We start from the raw sequence: 17,546 nt of genomic DNA, 5'->3' as shown, positions 1-17,546 counted from the left end.
TGAAATCACGTTCCCCTGCCTGGGCACTGCCTGAAAAATGATGAACGTACAGCTGGGAAGCGATGACAGCAAAGACCTGCACTTTGTCCCAAGATACCATACAACTGCTGTACTGGGCTGAATGGTTTTGCTGTGTGACCGGCTAGACTTAATAATGCTGCTCCTGACCAATTCTTTTTTCTTTTTCCATGTATATTACTTATCACTGATTAATTCCCTTAGTTATGCTGCCTTTTAGAAAGTTGCTTGAATCTTAGTCTATATTTGCTCCATACCCTGTTCACGACCATACTCTTTCATGATCCTCTTAGTGTTCTACAGACCCCTTGGCATTTCTAGCAATAATTACAGAGGAAAACTAGCAGCTTGAATTCTTTTGGGTTTCTAGAGGAGAAGCTTGTGACAATTCTTGGTAGTTGAGGAATGAATGATCGCCAATCAGGCTCTGTAGTATAGGAGAGGAAAAAAATAAGTGAACTGCCAATCATTTTCCTTATTTTTCTGACATATTTTTCTTTCTTCATAGCACCTGAAATGGATAAAAATTGCAGTTTTTGTTACTTCTCGTGAGTTTGTGTGTCTGGAATGAAGACAATGAAATTAATCTAGAGTAGGACACTTGGAAGGACCTGGAATGGCATTGGGCATCCCCGGGAAGATCTGCAAGGAATATCTGAGGAATATCAGATACACTGGTGAGAAACCCTTTGAATTTCTTCAAGCAGGGGAAAAGTATTATTTCCGATTAAGCAACATCTACAGTGAAGAGAAATGGAATAAAATTTCAAATATATTGAATCTGTTACTTAACATCTTAATGTAAATTGAGAACAAAAAAATGAAAAGTCAAATCTTTTAAAGAATGTTAGCAGTGATAAAATATTTTTAAAACTTTTGTACTTATCGGAGAACTGCCAGGACTCTGAAACTTGATAATTCCAAAATTTGGAAAAACTTCAATGAAAAATAACACTTGAGAATATACCAGATGTACTCATGGAAGAAGCTCGGAGAGTGGGAAAGTGCCACTAACAGGTTTTTACATACTTAGAGATTACCTAGGTACAGACAAGAAGTTAAAGCTCGGTCTTTGAGAATGCTACATCGAATGTAATAAATGTGAGATTTCTTCAGATGGACAACAGAACCTACTAACTTTCTTTCTCAGTAAACATACTTAACAACTGTTCAGGAATGCCAGCTCCCCAGACATCCCAATGTCAGGATAGCTTGGACACCTCATCCGGGTGGATGGCCTGCTGCCCAGTGAATACTGCTTACAGAGCACCGCGAGCACCATTTTTTCTTCTGGCAGTGAGGTGAAATCAGGTCGTTTTGGAGGGGGAGAAGCCACGCTGCTTCTCTGCTACACAAGATTATTCTGTCTATGCCTTTGAGGCTTTCACACTCCCTTCTCAAGCACTACTTTTTTTTTTTTTTTTTTTGACAGAGAGATCACAAGTAGACGGAGAGGCAGGCAGAGAGAGAGAGAGAGGGAAGCAGGCTCCCTGCTGAGCAGAGAGCCCAACGTGGGACTCGATCCCAGGACCCTGAGATCATGACCTGAGCCGAAGGCAGCGGCCCAACCCACTGAGCCACCCAGGCGCCCCTCAAGCACTACTTTTTATGTAGACTTAGCTCACCTGGGTTTCTTCCTGTGGACACATCTCCCCTCTGCCCCTGCTGTCTGTGTCTGCGTGGAGTTAGGGAGAGCAGGTATTCCTGTCACTCCTGACTAGAGCTGCTGGAGCTGTCAAGAGAGGAGGAGGAAGATGGGGTTCTGAGAACCGATCATCCTTACCTTGTCAGAGCAAAGGCTAGATAGGGCTTTGACAGTGGCGGCTTTCTGAGTTCATAAGCCCTTCATCTGTAGACTAGCACTTGTGTCATGAGTCTTTATTCCTTTTAGCCCAATACCCTTCTGTACAAATGCCTTTGCCTTTTGGGGCTTTAAGCTAGTTGTTTTGCTTTTAATTTTTCCCAAATAAGTAAGGCTTTTCCCTCTTTTTCTCCTGTTGGTTGTCTGAAACCCAATTCAGTATGAATAAAAGAGGGAAATATACAACATTGAATTTGGAGGAGAAAATGAAGGTTCTCAGTAGGATTGAAGCTGGACGGTCTCTGAAAAGTGTAATGGATGAATTTGGAATCAGTAAATCAACATTTTATGACATTAAGAAGAATAAGAAATTGATTTTGGACTTTGTACTGAAGCAGGACATGCCATTGGTAGGGGCTGAGAAGAGAAAGAGGACAACAGGAGCCAAATACGGAGATGTGGATGACGCAGTGTACATGTGGTACCAGCAGAAACGCTCAGCTGGCGTCCCCGTGAGGGGTGTGGAGCTTCAGGCCGCTGCAGAGAGGTTCGCACAGTGTTTCGGGCGAACCGACTTTAAAGCTAGCACTGGTTGGCTTTTTAGATTTCGAAACAGGCACGCCATTGGGAATCGAAAAATATGTGGAGAACAAGTCCTAAGTTCAGCTTCAGAAAATGTTGAGCCCTTTCGACAAAAACTGTTCATGCTTATCAAAGAGGAGAAACTGAGTCTAGCTCAGCTGTACAGTGGGGATGAGACTGACCTCTTTTGGAAGTCAATGCCAGAAAACATTCAGGCAAGCAGGAAAGAGATCTGCCTGCCTGGGAGGAAAATAAACAAAGAACGGTTGTCTGCGCTTTTATGTGCAAATGCAGATGGAACCCATAAACTAAAATCAGTCGTTATCGGAAAATCAAAGCTGCCCAGAAGTGTGAAAGAGGACACAGATGCAATACCTGTGATATATAAGCCCAGTAAAGATGTTTGGTTCACCAGAGAATTGTTTTCAGAATGGTTCTTTCAAAACTTTGTTCCTGAGGTCAGGCATTTTCAGGTTAATGTTTTAGGATTCCATGAAGAGGACGTCAGGGCCTTGTTACTTCTGGACAGTTCTCCAGTTCACCCTTCTGCCGAATCACTCACCAGTGAGGACGGTCAAATAAAATGCATGTTCTTTCCCTGTAACACTTCGACCCTGATTCAGCCAATGAATCAAGGTGTGATCTTGAGCTGCAAACGACTTTATAGGTGGAAGCAACTTGAAGAGAGTCTTGTCATTTTTGAAGAAAGTGATGATGAGCAAGATAAAGGAGAAAAAGGAGCTTCCAAGATTAAAATCTACAACATAAAAAGTGCAATTTTTAACTGGGCAAAGAGTTGGGATGAAGTGAAACAAATAACCATAGCAAATGCATGGGAAAATCTTCTTTACAAAAAGGAACCTGAATATAATCTTCGGGGCTTAGAAGATGGAGATTATAGAGAAATCCTTGAGAAGTGTGGGGAGTTGGAAACCACGCTGGTGGATGGCAGGGTGTGGTTCACTGGGGATGATGAAGAGAAGAGTAACCTCGAAGAAACAAAAAGTGGAATTACAAAGGAAGTTGTTCAGAAACGAGGAGGAGCCGAAGAGCGGACTGCTGAATTTCAGCTATCTGATGTCAGAGAGAGTCTGGACTACCTTCTTGACTTTGTTGATGCCACACCTGAGTATCAGAGGTTCCATTTCACGCTGAAAGAGATGCAACAAGAAATAATACAAAAACAGTTCCAGAGTAGAATCCATTCTCGAACTGGTAGTTTTTTGAAACCTAGGCCTCGTGTTATGAAGGATTCCTTCAATATGCCTTCAACTTCTAGTCATTAGATCTTGCATTTGCAGATTTCTGTAGTTATATATGATGCAGACCTGTTGTGAATTGTCCTTGTTTTTATCAGCTGACCTCATTTTGCATAGCACTGCCCATTTATATGTTGTTTCTAAAACATACAATTTAAAAATAAATTTGTCTCTTTAAAGTATAAAAACATTGATTCATCCATTTTTGTTTCAATTTTAGACAAGGATCTGAATAATGAAGAGTTATTGTCCCAGATTATCTAAGGTGGAATGGATGTCAAGAACATTACATTCTATCTCACTCAGAGCATATAACAAGAAGCTATATGCTGACTAGTTATTTTTGAAAAAAATTTTTAAAACTATATAAAAAAATAAAAAAGAATAGATTTGGTTTTTAGTTTAATGGTGTGACATTCTCTGGTTTCTTAACTCTGTACCACCCACTGCCCCCCCCTTATTGTGTAAGTAACATGCTGATTATAGAAGTTATATATTAAAAAGATGAAAGGCACCCAACATCTATCGGCCAATGATGGTTTAACAAGTTGGTATGTTTTATGTACTTAAAAAACAGGCAGGGGCACCTGGGTGGCTCAGTGGGTTAAAGCCTCTGTCTTCAGCTCAGGTCCGGGTCCCAGGATGGAGACTCACATCAGGTTCTCTGCTCAGCCGGGAGCCTGCTTCCCACTCCCCACCCCGCCTGCCTCTCTGCCTACTTGTGATCTCTGTCTGTCAAATAAATAAATAAAATCTTAAAAAAAAAAAAACACGAACAAATAGGCAGATTACTTGGTAAATACAACTTTTTATATCTTATTGTCTTAACGTGCTTTAGACCTTGGCATTAATAAAACATTAGGATTTGTTCTAAGCCTAGAGTAGAACGCACTGTGGAAGAAGTTGATGGGAATGTCAGTCGAGTTTACTGGACAGCTCTCTAGTTCCTTTTAACCTTCATCATTGCATCAAACGCCCCCGCCCCCCACCCCGCCATGGGTAATACATTTCCAGAGTAAATGACAGGCAGTCACAGCCTTTTGAAAAGTATTCACTTATTCAGGAAGGTTCACGTTGCCTTTCCGTGCTAGCTACCGAGCCTAGTGTTGGGCATTTGGACCTGAATTAAAAAGAAAACGAATAGAACAAACCACCATTCAATGTGTAAGTGCTAGATGAGTGTGGAGAGGGCTTTGGGTGTGTTTGGGTAGCAGGGGAAGTACCTAAGAGGGTCAAGTGCGACTTCTGAGCCGAGCTTTAAAGTTGAGTGCAGACAGTGGCAGGGCAGTCCGGGCAAAGAGCTCAGGCTCTTTCCTCGACGTGACAGTGTATCTCCCTGGGAAGCTGCAAAGTCCCCGGATGGTTGCTGTAAGGGCACCTGGCAAAGAGCAGGAAAGACAGGTCCGGCCAGATTTTCATCCTAGGTCGTCCTAGGATTTCAGACTTCCGCCGGGGCCCACATAAGGCTGTTCTCCGTTCTAAATGGCTCACGTTTCGTCTCCACTTCTTCCTCCCTGCTCTTCGTGCCGCGGTCCAGGCCGCCATCACCCCTACCTGGACACCTGCATCAGTCTCCTTTCTTGGCCTCTCCCCAACGCTTCTCACCTTGTGGCCTCTTCGCGGCCTTCCCATTGCGCTTAAGCAGGCTCCTGGCCTCAGGTCGCTCTGCAGGTCCGCCCTTCCCGGCGGCACCACCACCCAGGCCTGCGCTCGCCCCCTGCTGGACGAGGAGCCAGGCCCGCTGTAGGCGCACACCCGAGAGACCCGGGACCGTTCCGGAGAGTGGGGTAGAGCCGCCGGCGTCTGCTGGATAGGGAGAAGGAAGCCTTCGGCTACGTGGGCCGGCCCAGCACCGGTAGCCGAGAGCTGTGGGGAACGCCAGCCAATGTGTCATAGCGGCAGGAGCGTGCGGGGAAGAAGCTTCCCGGCGCAGCCATAGAGCTCCCGCGAAGCGGGCCAGAGCGGCCAGGACGTGCAGAAACTGCGGGCAGGGAGCGGGCGGGTGGCACGGGCGCAGCCATAGAGTGGCCGCCGGCTGGCCAGAGCGGCCGGGGAGAAGAGGGTGGGCCCGAAGGGAGGCGGGGCCGCGCGCAATCATGAAGTTCCTGCCGGCGAGCTAGAGGCCCGGTTCGGGTGGCACGGCGAGCTGTCCCCGGGGTCGGGAAGCGGAGGTCGCAGGAGGGCTTGGGCTTGGGGTGCGGGAAGGTCGATCAGGACTCGGCTGCGGAGTGCCCGCCGCGTCCGCTTTTGTTCTTCTCGGGGCCCGCGCGGGAGCGGTCCTCAGCGGGGCAGGAGCGCAGGCGGGCGGTCAGGCGCTCAGGAAGGGGCTGATGTCTTTGGTTCTGGAAATCATATTTTCAGGTCTAGAGCTCCCCGAGAAACCCAGGTGCCTCACTCTCGTTCCGGTGGCTGAACGAGCTCCCCCCAGAAGAGCAGGAAAGAGTGGGGGTACAGAGGCAAACACGACTCCGGATTATGTCCAAAAACATAAACCAGGATTTGAGAAAGAGAGTCTTCTTTCCCTACCCTTTCTTGCCTGCGGAAATCTGACCACCTCCTCAGAACAGGAACCTGGCGTGTGACCAGTTTTGATTGCTGACTACAGCTTCTGGGACATTTCAGTGATAAATTGAGGGTATTAACTGGAAGATTTGTCCAAATGTGTTGGTGTTCTGAGCGATTTTTAATCAACCATTTCCTCATTGTTGAATTTACTTAGACCATTCCCACGGGCTCCTCTTTGGCTACCTGAGGCATCACATAGCTCCTCTTAGTAAAAATGACTTGATCAGAAAGAATTACGTCTCCCTTTCAACAGTAGAAGTCAGATTTTAATCAGAAGTGTTTGCAAGCTAGATTGAAGACTAAAAGGATAAATGCACCTCTATCTTTTCTAATAAATGCACTTTTGCTTTAATCTTAACTATTTTTGAGCTGCTGACATCCAAAGAAGTTAGCCCCCTAGTGCTAATAAATTTGCTAGAACTTCCTAAAGACTTCGTTGTTTTATTTTTTTTTTTATTTATTTTTTTTAAAGAATTTATTTATTTGACAGACAGAGATCACAAGTAGGCAGAGAGGCAGGCAGAGAGAGAGGGGGAAGCAGGCTCCCCGCTGAGCAGAGAGCCCGATGCGGGGCCGATCCCAGGACCCTGAGATCATGACCCGAGCCAAAGGCAGAGGCTTCAACCCACTGAGCCACCCAGGCGCCCCGACTTCGTTGTTTTAAATGTTCGTGAAACATTTACAAAAATCACAGGTCTTAAAGCAGTGGTGGTGATTTTGCACTTTCCAAAATGCTATCAGTTGACAGTCTCATTCAAACAATAAACTCTGTTTACCGGGCTAGGATGTACAGAATCTTAATAAATTTCAGATTATGACATTGAGACCCATAAATCCTTTCCTTCCTGCAATAAAAACTCTTAGTGATTTCTGATTTTTTTTCTGGAGAAAAGAAAATTGTTTAATACTTTTTCCAGTCTCTGGCCTTACAAGTTTTGTCCTCAGTGATATCTGGCCTGCTGCCCTTAATCGGCCTCAGCCAGGTTTTTTCTCTCTCTTTTTTTAAAGATTTTATTTATTTACTTGACAGACAGAGATCATAAGCAGGCAGAGAGGCAGGCAGAGAGAGAGAGAGGAGGAAGCAGGCTCCCTGGGGAACAGAGAGCCTGAGGCAGGGCTCGATCCCAAGACCCTGGGATCATGACCTGAGCTGAAGGCAGAGGCTTTAGCCCACTGAGCCACCCAGGCTCCCCGGCTAGGCTTTTTTCCACAGTGCTTACATGTGGTACTAGTTCTCCACCCAGGAGTCCTGCTGGTGCTCTTCTGTGCCACCTTTGCTCCGAGGACTGTGGCTATTGCTCCAAGTCAGTCCACATCTCCCAGGTCTCCTTTGTACCCATCTGGGCTGAAGAGCCAAGGGTCTTTCCTGCCCCAGTGTCAGTCTCCCATTGACCTGACAGCCAGTTGGAGACTTCTGGTTTCTTTTTCAAGGACTAGTGGGTAAAAGCGTAAACATAAAAAGTGTGTGTGCAGGATTAAAGGACAAATGTGAAAAAGCATGTACTTGGCCATCCCCTGCAGTGACCTCATGGGAGTGCGCATAAGGACCTCCAACCTGCTCTTTGACCAGACCATAAGGAAAGAGATCCTCATTCCTGTCAATAACGGAGATTTCTGCCAGTGTGGCATCAGAGGCAGGTGCTTAGAAGGCAGTCTTGCCATTATCATCTGCCCACAGAACATACCAATAGATGAGTACCTTCTGTGTGCCAGGCCCTGAACTAAATGCTTTGCATGGAATATCCACGTCGTTATAACAGGCCAAGAACAGTTTTGCTTGTGAATTTGCTAGTAGGGGAGCTAGACTGGGGCGGGGTGGGGGTGGTGGGGAGCGCTTCCTATTGGGAAGCCTTTTTAGTGCAGGGAATGAATTTCTGGGATGCTCATTGCTCTAGCCTGAAGCCACAGTGCTCCCAGTAGGACCAACAGCCGTGGGACCACTATCAGATCTGCATGGGCGACACTATGGGGAGAGGGGTGCTTTCCATTCTCAAAAGATTTACAACCCACATAAGTTGCAGTCTTTGCGAAAGAGTGCTTAGTAACATCATCAACTTGACCTCACCCACGCATTTCATGGCATCAGCAGCTGCAGCAGTCCTGTCCTGCTACCATGGTCCTAAACCTGGTCTCAAACCTTCACCCTCTCGCCTGCCCCTCAAACTCTGCACTACTCCGTCTTGTGGAGAAAGAAAAGAAATTAGAAACTACATTTTTATTTTTTATTACTTTTTAAAGATTTTATTTGTTTGCCAGAGAGGGAGAAAGCGAGCGAGAGAGCTCCCTGCTGAGCAAGGAGCCCAATGTGGGGCTTGATCCCAGGACCCTGGGATCATAACCTGAGCCGAAGGCAGATGCTTAACCAACTGAGCCACCCAGGCATCCCAAGAAACTAAGATTTTTAAAAATTGGCTCAGAAAACCAAGGATAAACTCCTACTACACTGAGGCAGGGCTGAGATAAGACTGATAGGGAAATGGGGAAAAGGGTATGCACGGTTGTTTCCCTCACTTAAATTTACTGTATCTGGGGGCGCCTGGGTGGCCTCTGCCTTCAGCTCAGGTCATGATCCCAGGGTGCTGGGATCAAGCCCCGCATCGGGCTCTCTGCTCAGCAGGGAGCCTGCTCCCCTTCCTCTCTCTCTGCCTACTTCTCTGGCTACTTGTAATCTCTGTTTGTCAAATAAATAAACAAAATCTTAAAAAAAAATTACTGTATCTGACAGTTGCCAGGTAATGCTCTACCTTTTCCTCCCAGAGAACAGTTACAGGGCCAAATCCTGAGAGGTTTTCCTGGCATCAGAATTTCCCACTCCTAGAATACTTCCTGGTATTCTACCTTTTTCTCATAAACATTCCTGGAATTCCTATTCCCAATTCCCCATTCTAAAATACAAAGCTTTCCTCTAAAAATGTTGGCCTCACCTGTGTCTTCCCTCCATTAACAGGCAATAATTCAGTTATGTCCTGTCTTTAAAGAGCCAGATTTTCCTTCAGCTTTGTCACTAGAAAGTAAACATTCTAAACAAAGAATCAAAGACATTTTTACTGCTGTCCCCTCACTGAAAGCGAAGAAGCCTACTAGGAGACCCTTATGACAATATGACCTTAAGCAGCCACTGGGCTTGACCCTTTGTTCCCAGTCTGGAAGCAGGCCCAGCCTGGAGCCGGCCAGGAGCACACCCTCCCTCAGCCTTCCTCAGCCCACCTCATCCAAACCCTTGACCAACCACACAGAAGACAGGTCCTCCGGCCGCAGCAGACAGGGGACAAAGCAACACTGGATGCCAGGACAAAGGTCCTCAGTGAGGAGCCGCACGTGCTCATGTTTCCTGAAGACATTTATTACCACCCAAACAGACTTCAGCAGGGAAAGCATGATCCCTAATCTCCCCAGGATGCACATTTGCAAAGCCTCAGGGAACCCCGCTTTCACAGAACCCTCCGAAGACCCCAGAGCTCTGTTTCTTTCTTGTGCAGAAGTGGGGTGAGTCTTAATCTCCTCAAGGGTGACTAAGTCAGAATCCGGTTTCCTGTGCCAATGCCTGGGCTGAACTGCAAACTCCCTCTTCCTGTGTCCCTCAGGCCTCTGGTTCCTTCTGGTCTGAGGTGATGTTTATAAGCTTGGCCTGTGCATGAGCCCTCCTCTCCGAGAGGCACTGTGGTGGCTGCCCCGGACTGCCCCTGGCTTCCCAGCCAGGGCTTCTGGGGGAGCTGCAAGTCACCAGCCAGTCTTCTGTGGCCAATAAGCTGGTTTCCCAGAATCCTTCGCCCTTCTTTGGTCCCAGGCCTCAGGAGCCCAGGCACCCCTGCCGAACATTCCAAGTGGGGAAAGCAGTAACGGGCAGTCACACAGATTCCCAAAGTTGTCAGGACACACAATGGATACAGTAAGGCACCCGAATCATGGCTAAGATACCAAGGGAGTAGGCACACCCCGGGCCAAGAGACCTCATAGAGAACTCTGCCCTCAGCAGGTCACCTCAAAAACTCGCCACCCTCAACAGTTTGGACAGAATTCCGTTTTAGTTCTAGGCTAATCCTTTGCTGCCTCCGCACCTCCCTCACGCTGACACCCACCTCGCTCCTCTTTACGGTAATTACTTTAAAAACAGATTTGGGGGCCTGGGCAAAGAACACCAGCTCCTAACAGGACCCTCTGAGTGGGCCGAAGAGAAATCCCATTGTTTCTATCCCGTGTGAGTTCTCTGGTGACTCATAAGGCGGGAACTCCGAGAAAAGCTCTCTCCACATTCCGAACATTTGTAGGGTCTCTCTCCCGTGTGGGTTCTCAGATGACGAATCCGATTGGAGCTGTGAGAAAAACTGTCTCCACACTCGTGACAGGTATAGGGTTTTTCTCCGGTGTGAATTCTCTGGTGCCTGATTAGGTTTGATCTGTGAGAGAAGTTTTCCCCACAAAGGTTACACTTATATGGTTTCTCCCCCGTGTGCGTTCTCTGATGCCTGGTGAGGTGCATGCCCTGCCGGAAGCTTTTCCCACAAGTCAAACATTCGAAGAGTTTTTTCTCTGCCTTGTGGGTTCCAGGATTTGTAAGAAAGACAGCGCTGTCATTCACTGCTTCGCCACACTCAGAGAAGGGGTAAAGCCTCTCCTTCTCGTGAGTTCTTTCATGTATGACAAGGTGTGAACTGCGAGAGAAACTTTTCCCACACTCGGCACACTTGTAAGGTCTCTCTCCCGTGTGAATCCTTTGGTGTCTAAGGAGGTTGGAACTATGAGCAAAGATCTCCCCACACTCAGGGCACTTGTAGGGCTTTTCGCCTGTGTGTGTCCTCTGGTGCCTGTGAAGGTTGGAGTTGCAAGAGAAGCTTTTTCCACACACGTTACACTGGTAGGGTTTCTCCCCCGTGTGCGTGCGCTGATGGCGAGTCAGGTGGGTGTTCTGACTGAAGCTTTTTCCACATTCCAGGCACTTATGGGTCTCCTCTCCCAAGTGTGCTCTGTGTAGTGACAGGAAGTGTGGGTTCCCACCAAAGATCTCGCCACACCCCACACCCATACACAGTCTCTCCGCTGCATGGATTCTCTGGTGCCTAATTAGGTTCGAGTTGTTAGAGAAATTTTTGCCACACAAGGGACATAAGTGGAGCTTCTTCAGCTGCAATTCTTTTGGTCGCCCCAGTTCTCTGCAACTTGTAGCCCCCACTAAGGACGGCTCCATCCCTTCCTCTGGGGGAGGCTCCCAGTGCCCTTCTGCCCTGTCCCGAGGCCTTCCCTGCTCAGGACTCCAGGGGACATCCCCTCTGGCCTGGCCAGGCAGCAGTGCCTGTGGGTGGATGGTCTCAGGAAAAATGGACTGCGCACTTTCTTCCTGGTTCTCAAACTTCTCTTCTCCTGGCAGAGCAAGAGAAACCAAACCCCTGTGTTATTTCCACACCAGAGAAAAGGAAGTCCCACCTATCTGCTACTCCCTGTAGCTCAAAGGCCGGAAGGGTTGGTTCTACCTCAGTTTCCCGTGCAGGCAGTGCACTCCAAGAGGAAAAGGGGTGGGGCCATCACTCAGGAACCAGTGCTCACTCAGACCAGTCCTGAATTCCCTGGTACAGGCCCCCAATTCCTTCTACAACTGAGGCTCCAGCTTCTGCCTTGTGGAAATGGGCGGGATGGAGAGAGCTGGGACTAGGGTGGGCCCCAGGGGTGAATGCCTCTATGCATTCTGCGCCCTGGGATCTCCCCGGCAGCAGCGACGGGCTGGCCCTACACCCAAATCCTCAAAGGCCTCCCTTCCAACAGCGGGAAACCAGCTGGCCAGGCTGCTCATCTCCATTCCTTACCTGGAGCTGGGCTGCTGGGACTCGGGCCCTCCTTGCAAGTCTGAACACTGGAATCCCATGGCTTTCCTCCTTGTTCCACTTGGGTGCTCAGGGCCTCCTGACTAGGAACCTGAGACTCTGTTTACAATGGAAGAAACAGATTTCTATGTCACCGTTTTTCTCTACCAGGCAGAAGTAAAAAGACAATCTTGTTCCCTGTACTTAGGGGACATATCCACAGAACGTGCAACAAATCTGAGAGCAAATGGCTGGAACTTGCACTCACTGTTCTCAGTGACTACCTCCAGAGAAAGACATCGGAAGAGGGAGACTACGGTTTTTTTTTCTTTTTACACTTTTGTAGTACTCAGGGCCTTTTGCAATGAGAAGGTACACTTTTATAATCAAAACAACCAAATAAACATGACTAGAGTGATCAGTTCTTGAGGAATTATTTTATTATAAAAGAGCCCCGACTCTCACAGATAAATATAAACTAGAACGGAGTTCCACTTGACAACTCCAGGAGAAAAGATGACACAATGGACAACCAGAAAGAAATCTAGGCCTCTGAGAGGACCCTGAGGTTAAAATCCAAAAGCACCATTCCTGTGCTATGCTAAAATTAAAAACTCACTCTAATCCCAGCAAACATGAACTTTAAACAGTTTTGTTCTCAGAGCTTGTGATCTGAACTTCTCTTCCTGTGCAGCACCCACTGAAAGCTATGTTCAAGTTCGGGCACCAAGCCAGACCCAACGACGGAGAACCTGGAGAAGGTCCCAATGAAGGAAACCAAACCCAGCGGTCACTCCGAGGCAGAAGGAGAGCAAGTGCGCTGACAGCTGTGCCTCTCCTTACCAACACCTGATGTATGAAAACAAAGTGTGTGTGACTTTTCTATAGTGTCAATCTATTATGAGAATTTTCATACATCCCAAGTTGAAGTAATTTTACAATACCTGTACACTCTTCACCCAGATCCAACTATCAGTTTTCTGTCATATTTTACAAGCCTCATTTTTAATCTCTGCATAATAGTTCAACATATAGAAGCATCCTACTGTATTTTTCCTGTTTTACACATATGTATCATTTCAAATTTCCAAAAGGCATCCCCCGTTCCTGAGTTTTTAAGGGCTGGGAGAACTGCTGAGCTGGAATATTGATGCCAGCGCCCCCTGAAAGTTGGGGAAGGGCCTAGAAATACTAATGAAGCATAGAAAATACAAGTGAGGTCAGAAGAATAAGCATCTCAAAATTACAAGGCATCAAGCACGGAGACTGTGTGTGAGGTGGGGGGGGTGCGGGAGGCTGTCAGTGGATTTGATTTGTTCTGCCCTGGGAAGTGCAGGAAAGCTCGCACACCCTGCCTTTAGCTCTGGCAGCTGGGGGCCGTAAGTCTGCCAACTGTGCCACCTGCCAGAAGTCGGACTGATCCTCAGCCAGCAGGCTTTAGAAAAAGGGAGGTCTTCTGGCGAAACTCCAAACTTATGTCCTGGAGGTGAGTGGCTAAGGGACAGGCCCCTGGTAAGAAGCGGCTCAGTCTTCATCCCTGGAAAAGAAGTCCTTACCCAGTGAGTCCACATTCTCATAACTCTCCTGCACCGTGTCCCTGGAGAGGGCCCTCTTACTAGGATCCTGATGCCCCCACTCCTCCTGGGAGATGTACATAGCCACGTCCTCTAAGCTCTCGGGCAACTGAAACAGCACAAGATCTCCTTTAGGCCCTGAGGCACCAAGAACAATTCAAGCAGAGTCATGAGTTATAGGGCAAAACCCAGGGTGTCAAGGACACATTTCATGGGGAAGAAGGGTGCCAGGCCCACTAGTGAGGTGTGGAGGAAATAAACAAAGGCGGCGGGGAGGCTGTGCGTGGTGAGAGAGAAAGGATCCTCTCTGAGAGGCAGAAAGACCCCATCCCCACAAGAGCAACTGCGGGGAGAGGTGCTGGGGAGGGGAGACGACGGGGACTTCCACATCACCTGGGGCCCAGTCAGCTCCTTGTCTTCCATGTTTCCTTCAGCAGGAAAGAGAGAAAGCCAGGGAGCAGACAATGCTGAAGTGACAGAAATCATGATGAGAATGGCATTTGTAGTTCTCGGGAACCCAAGGCTTATTACAACATGGTATCCACTCCCCGACACCCAGTCTCTGCTCAGCACTGTACAATGAGCAAAAGAAGGCAGCAGAGGCATAATAAAGCGATATCCAAAATGGCAACGTGCGGGGGGAGGACACCAGTCACGTTCCCTGCTGGCCTGCAGCACTCAAGCCCTCCATCATTTGAAGATCTAAACGTCTGTGCTGTGCATACTGGAGGGCTTACTTAGGATCCCCCTCCCGCCTCCCATCCCCAGAAGAACCCAAGCCACCACTTTTCACTCCACATCTAGGAACCCTGAGATGGGAAATTCCCTCACCTGGGCCACCGCACTCCACCTGCTGGTGTCAGGTGCAACCCCGAAGCCCCTCCTCCCTCCCACCTGCCCAGACAACTGTTCCTCACCCCTCTCCTTCACAGCTTGGGGGTCCCTTTTGGGGCTGGGGCCTAGCAGCTCCTGCAGCCTGGGGCCAGGGCTTCGCTCAGTCTCCACTGGCTCCAACTTGAAGCTCGGTGACTCTCGTGCTGTTTCCAGAGGCAAAGTCTCCTCCAAAAGCACTTCTGTTCCCCGCCTATGGTTTGTGACCTGGGAACCAACCCACATCACTCATCATCACAACAGGGCCCGAAACGAAGGGAATTTAGTACAGAATTCTGAGGGCAAGTCTTCAACAGAGAAACACTGTTAATAATCTTTTTGGATCCAGCAAGAGAGAAGGATGGTTTACACTAAAAGCTTTCCTGATCGCCCATGCACTGGAGAGAATAGGAGGGGAGGGTGTCCACTCCCAGGGCACACCTTCCCTGCACAGCTCTCTGACTCAACTGACCTCCTCTTGCCTCCCCCCACTCTTTCTATTTGCTTCCATGCCTCACTCCTGGATAAGTTAAACTTGGGTGACTCTGGGGGCAAGTGCCCTCAGAACCACACGGCCAATCTGTTTTCCTAAATTCACTAGTAACCCGACCTAGCTCTGCACAGGAGACCAGACTGCTGCACCTAACAAAACAACAGCCACCAGACATTAAGCACTATTAGCTAGCCGTGTGATCAAAATTACAGGATGCTCAACCTGCAGCCCTCAAAGCAACCCTAGAAAGATGGTTTTATCATTCTCACTTTACCAGTGGCAAATCTGAAGCCTAAAGAGATTAAGCACTTGCCCAAAGTCACAAAACTAAGGAACAGAGTGAGGATTTGAACCCTGCAAATTAAGAATTAACTCCGGGGGTCAGAGTAAACCAGAACCGCTGCCTCCGTGTGGAAATAGGGCATTCTTCCTGGCTCACTCTGTCCTTCCCGGGGAAACCTGGAAAACGAGTCTCCCTGAATAAATTGTGAAAAGACCTCTTGCCGGGGCGCCTGGGTGGCTCAGTGGGTTAAGCCGCTGCCTTCGGCTCGGGTCATGATCTCAGGGTCCTGGGATCGAGCCCCGCGTCGGGCTCTCTGCTCAGCGGGGAGCCTGCTTCCTCCTCTCTCTCTGCCTGCCTCTCTGCCTGCTTGTGATCTCTCTCTGTCAGATAAATAAATAAAATCTTAAAAAAAAAAAAAAAAGACCTCTTGCCCATATAAAGCCTACTCGGGGGACCATGTAAAGGCACCGAGAACAGGGCCACCGCAATGTCCTAGTCCTCGGGGCCAAACCAACCGCAGGTAAGACAACCCTTTCTCTCACCTGTAGTCGCAGCCTCCCAAGCTCTCTCTGCATGTCCTCCACAAGAGTCACCGCTTCCTCGCCACTCTCCGGATGCAGCTTCTGCACCCTGCTCTGGATCTCCTGGGGCAGGATGGTCAGGAACTGCTCCAGTACCAGCAGCTCCAGGATTTGCTCCTTGGTACGCATCTCAGGCCGCAGCCACTCGTGGCAAAGCTCCTGGAGCCGGCTGAGGGCTTCCCGGGGCCCAGCGGCCTCTTGGAAGCGGAACCGTCTGAAGCGTAAGTGGGAGGCCTCAGGGCTGGGCCCTGGATCCGGCGGGGGCGGCTCCTGGCTCCAGGCGCAGTCCTCCTCCAGTTTCACTATCAGGAGCCCTTCCCGGTCTTGGGAGCCCGGGCCCGATGCCATTGTCAAACCCCGGGAGCGCCTTGGTCCCGAAACCAATTGCGCCCGCCCGGGAAAGCTCCCCGGACCCCGCGTCTGCGAGTCCCAGCCAAGGATTCCAGTCCCAGCTCGGGCGCGGGCGCAGCCGGCTCAGGCGCCTCGGCTTCGGTCGAGCACAGGCGCCGCGGCGCCAACGGCGGTCGCGTCACTGGCAGGAACCCCTCTGCCCCCCGGTTAGGACCTGAACGCCACGCTTTTACGCTCGTGGCGGCCTCACGCAAGACCTGGCGCTCGGCTTCACGCCGGAAGTCCAGCGCGCGCTGGGCGGCCACGGCCAACGGCGCAGCCTCGGGACTAACTTCCGGGTCAGGATCCGCGAATTCTAGCGCACATTGGGTCAGGTCTCGCCACAGACTCACCGCCGACCAACCAGAAGGGAAGATTTGCTTGCAGGGGCGGGACGTTCGGCGGGCCAATTGGAGGCGAGAGGCGGGGCAGGTAAGTTCAGGGGAAAACAAGGGTGGCCTATCGGATCAGGATCCCCCCGGAAAGTCTGCTGCAGTGAAAACCCGAGCCACGCGAAATCCAGTGCGTTAGCGTCGCGGGGGGGGGTGGGGGGCGGCAATCTGAATTGTTAACAAGCTCTTCCCCGAGACACGTTTGAGAACCACTGTCCCGATTTAAGGGCAGTCCCCACCTGCTCTGGTTACTCGGGGCGGCAGAAGAGTGTCCCCTGACCCCGACGGCCTCAGAAGCACGGAAGCTAGGGTCCTTTCGGCCACCGGTCGGCGCCCGGGGGAGGGGCGGAAGCGTGCGGACGCGCCTGGGTCAGCGTCGCCGCGGGGCTTGCCGGGAGACGTAGTCTGTGGCGTTCCCCGCGCTCCGCGCCCCCGGCTGGTACCCCTCGGTGAGGAGCTGCGCGCCGTGGTAGTTTGTCCCGCAGGTTTCCCTGACCCGGTCAGGACCTCGCTTTTGGAGGCTGGAGGTCCCCTAGGGCGCCTGGGATCCGGGACACGCGTTATTCAGCTCCCTGCTAGGTCCTACGACGGTCTTGGGATGAAGGCTGTGAATTTCACTGCAAGGGGCGAACGGAAGGAAACCCGAAGAGTCGGCTCAACATGTCCCTTCCCTCCATCGACATTCAAGATCGTGGGCTCAGGAAATAGAGGCGTCGTAGCAGTGAATCGTGGCAACCAGTAACCTTTTATTGAGCGCCTGCCTAATGCAGCTGGGCGCTGACAGCACACAAAACTGGGACGGAGACGCTATTATCATCCCCATGTAACGGGCAACAGCACCAAGTGTCACTTAACGCCCTGTTCAGGGCCACACAGCTAGTCCGTCTCTAAAGGTCAAGGCTACCATAATAGTAAAGGGTGGTGTGAGGACAGAGAGGTCGGC

General features: G+C 49.8%; 2 protein-coding genes across 6 annotated transcripts in view; both read right to left on the bottom strand.

Annotated features, from left to right (window-relative positions):
* Positions 1-1,776, bottom strand: part of ZNF75A (zinc finger protein 75a) — a 58,946-nt gene extending 57,170 nt beyond the window's left edge. The window contains exon 1 of the mRNA XM_047713748.1: positions 1,644-1,776. The gene's annotated coding sequence lies outside the window, so the exon portion shown is untranslated. The remainder of the gene's footprint in view (positions 1-1,643) is intronic.
* A 1,683-nt stretch (positions 1,777-3,459) lies between these two features.
* ZNF263 (zinc finger protein 263) lies at positions 3,460-16,957 on the bottom strand. 5 transcript variants are annotated; one of them, XM_047713744.1, is made up of 7 exons: positions 15,783-16,957; positions 14,512-14,692; positions 13,988-14,061; positions 13,577-13,703; positions 12,024-12,140; positions 4,884-5,038; positions 4,662-4,780 (listed from the first exon to the last, which is right to left on the bottom strand). In XM_047713744.1, exons 1-6 carry the CDS (start codon positions 16,167-16,169, stop codon positions 4,893-4,895), a joined length of 1,032 nt encoding a protein of 343 aa, XP_047569700.1. In that variant the 5' UTR covers positions 16,170-16,957; the 3' UTR covers positions 4,662-4,780; positions 4,884-4,892. The 5 variants fall into 5 exon arrangements, with proteins under 5 accessions (XP_047569703.1, XP_047569700.1, XP_047569698.1 ...); XM_047713747.1 differs by lacking the exons at positions 4,662-4,780; positions 4,884-5,038 and adding an exon at positions 3,460-3,552 and having other exon boundaries at positions 15,783-16,954; XM_047713742.1 differs by lacking the exons at positions 4,662-4,780; positions 4,884-5,038 and adding an exon at positions 9,559-11,583 and having other exon boundaries at positions 15,783-16,947.
* Positions 16,958-17,546: the final 589 nt, after the last annotated feature.

This window comes from Lutra lutra, chromosome 18 (assembly GCF_902655055.1).
Source record: "Lutra lutra chromosome 18, mLutLut1.2, whole genome shotgun sequence".
In the NCBI taxonomy this organism is placed as follows: Eukaryota; Metazoa; Chordata; class Mammalia; order Carnivora; family Mustelidae; genus Lutra; species Lutra lutra.
Note: the sequence above shows the minus strand (reverse complement) of the source record. Positions and strands in the feature narration are given on the sequence as shown.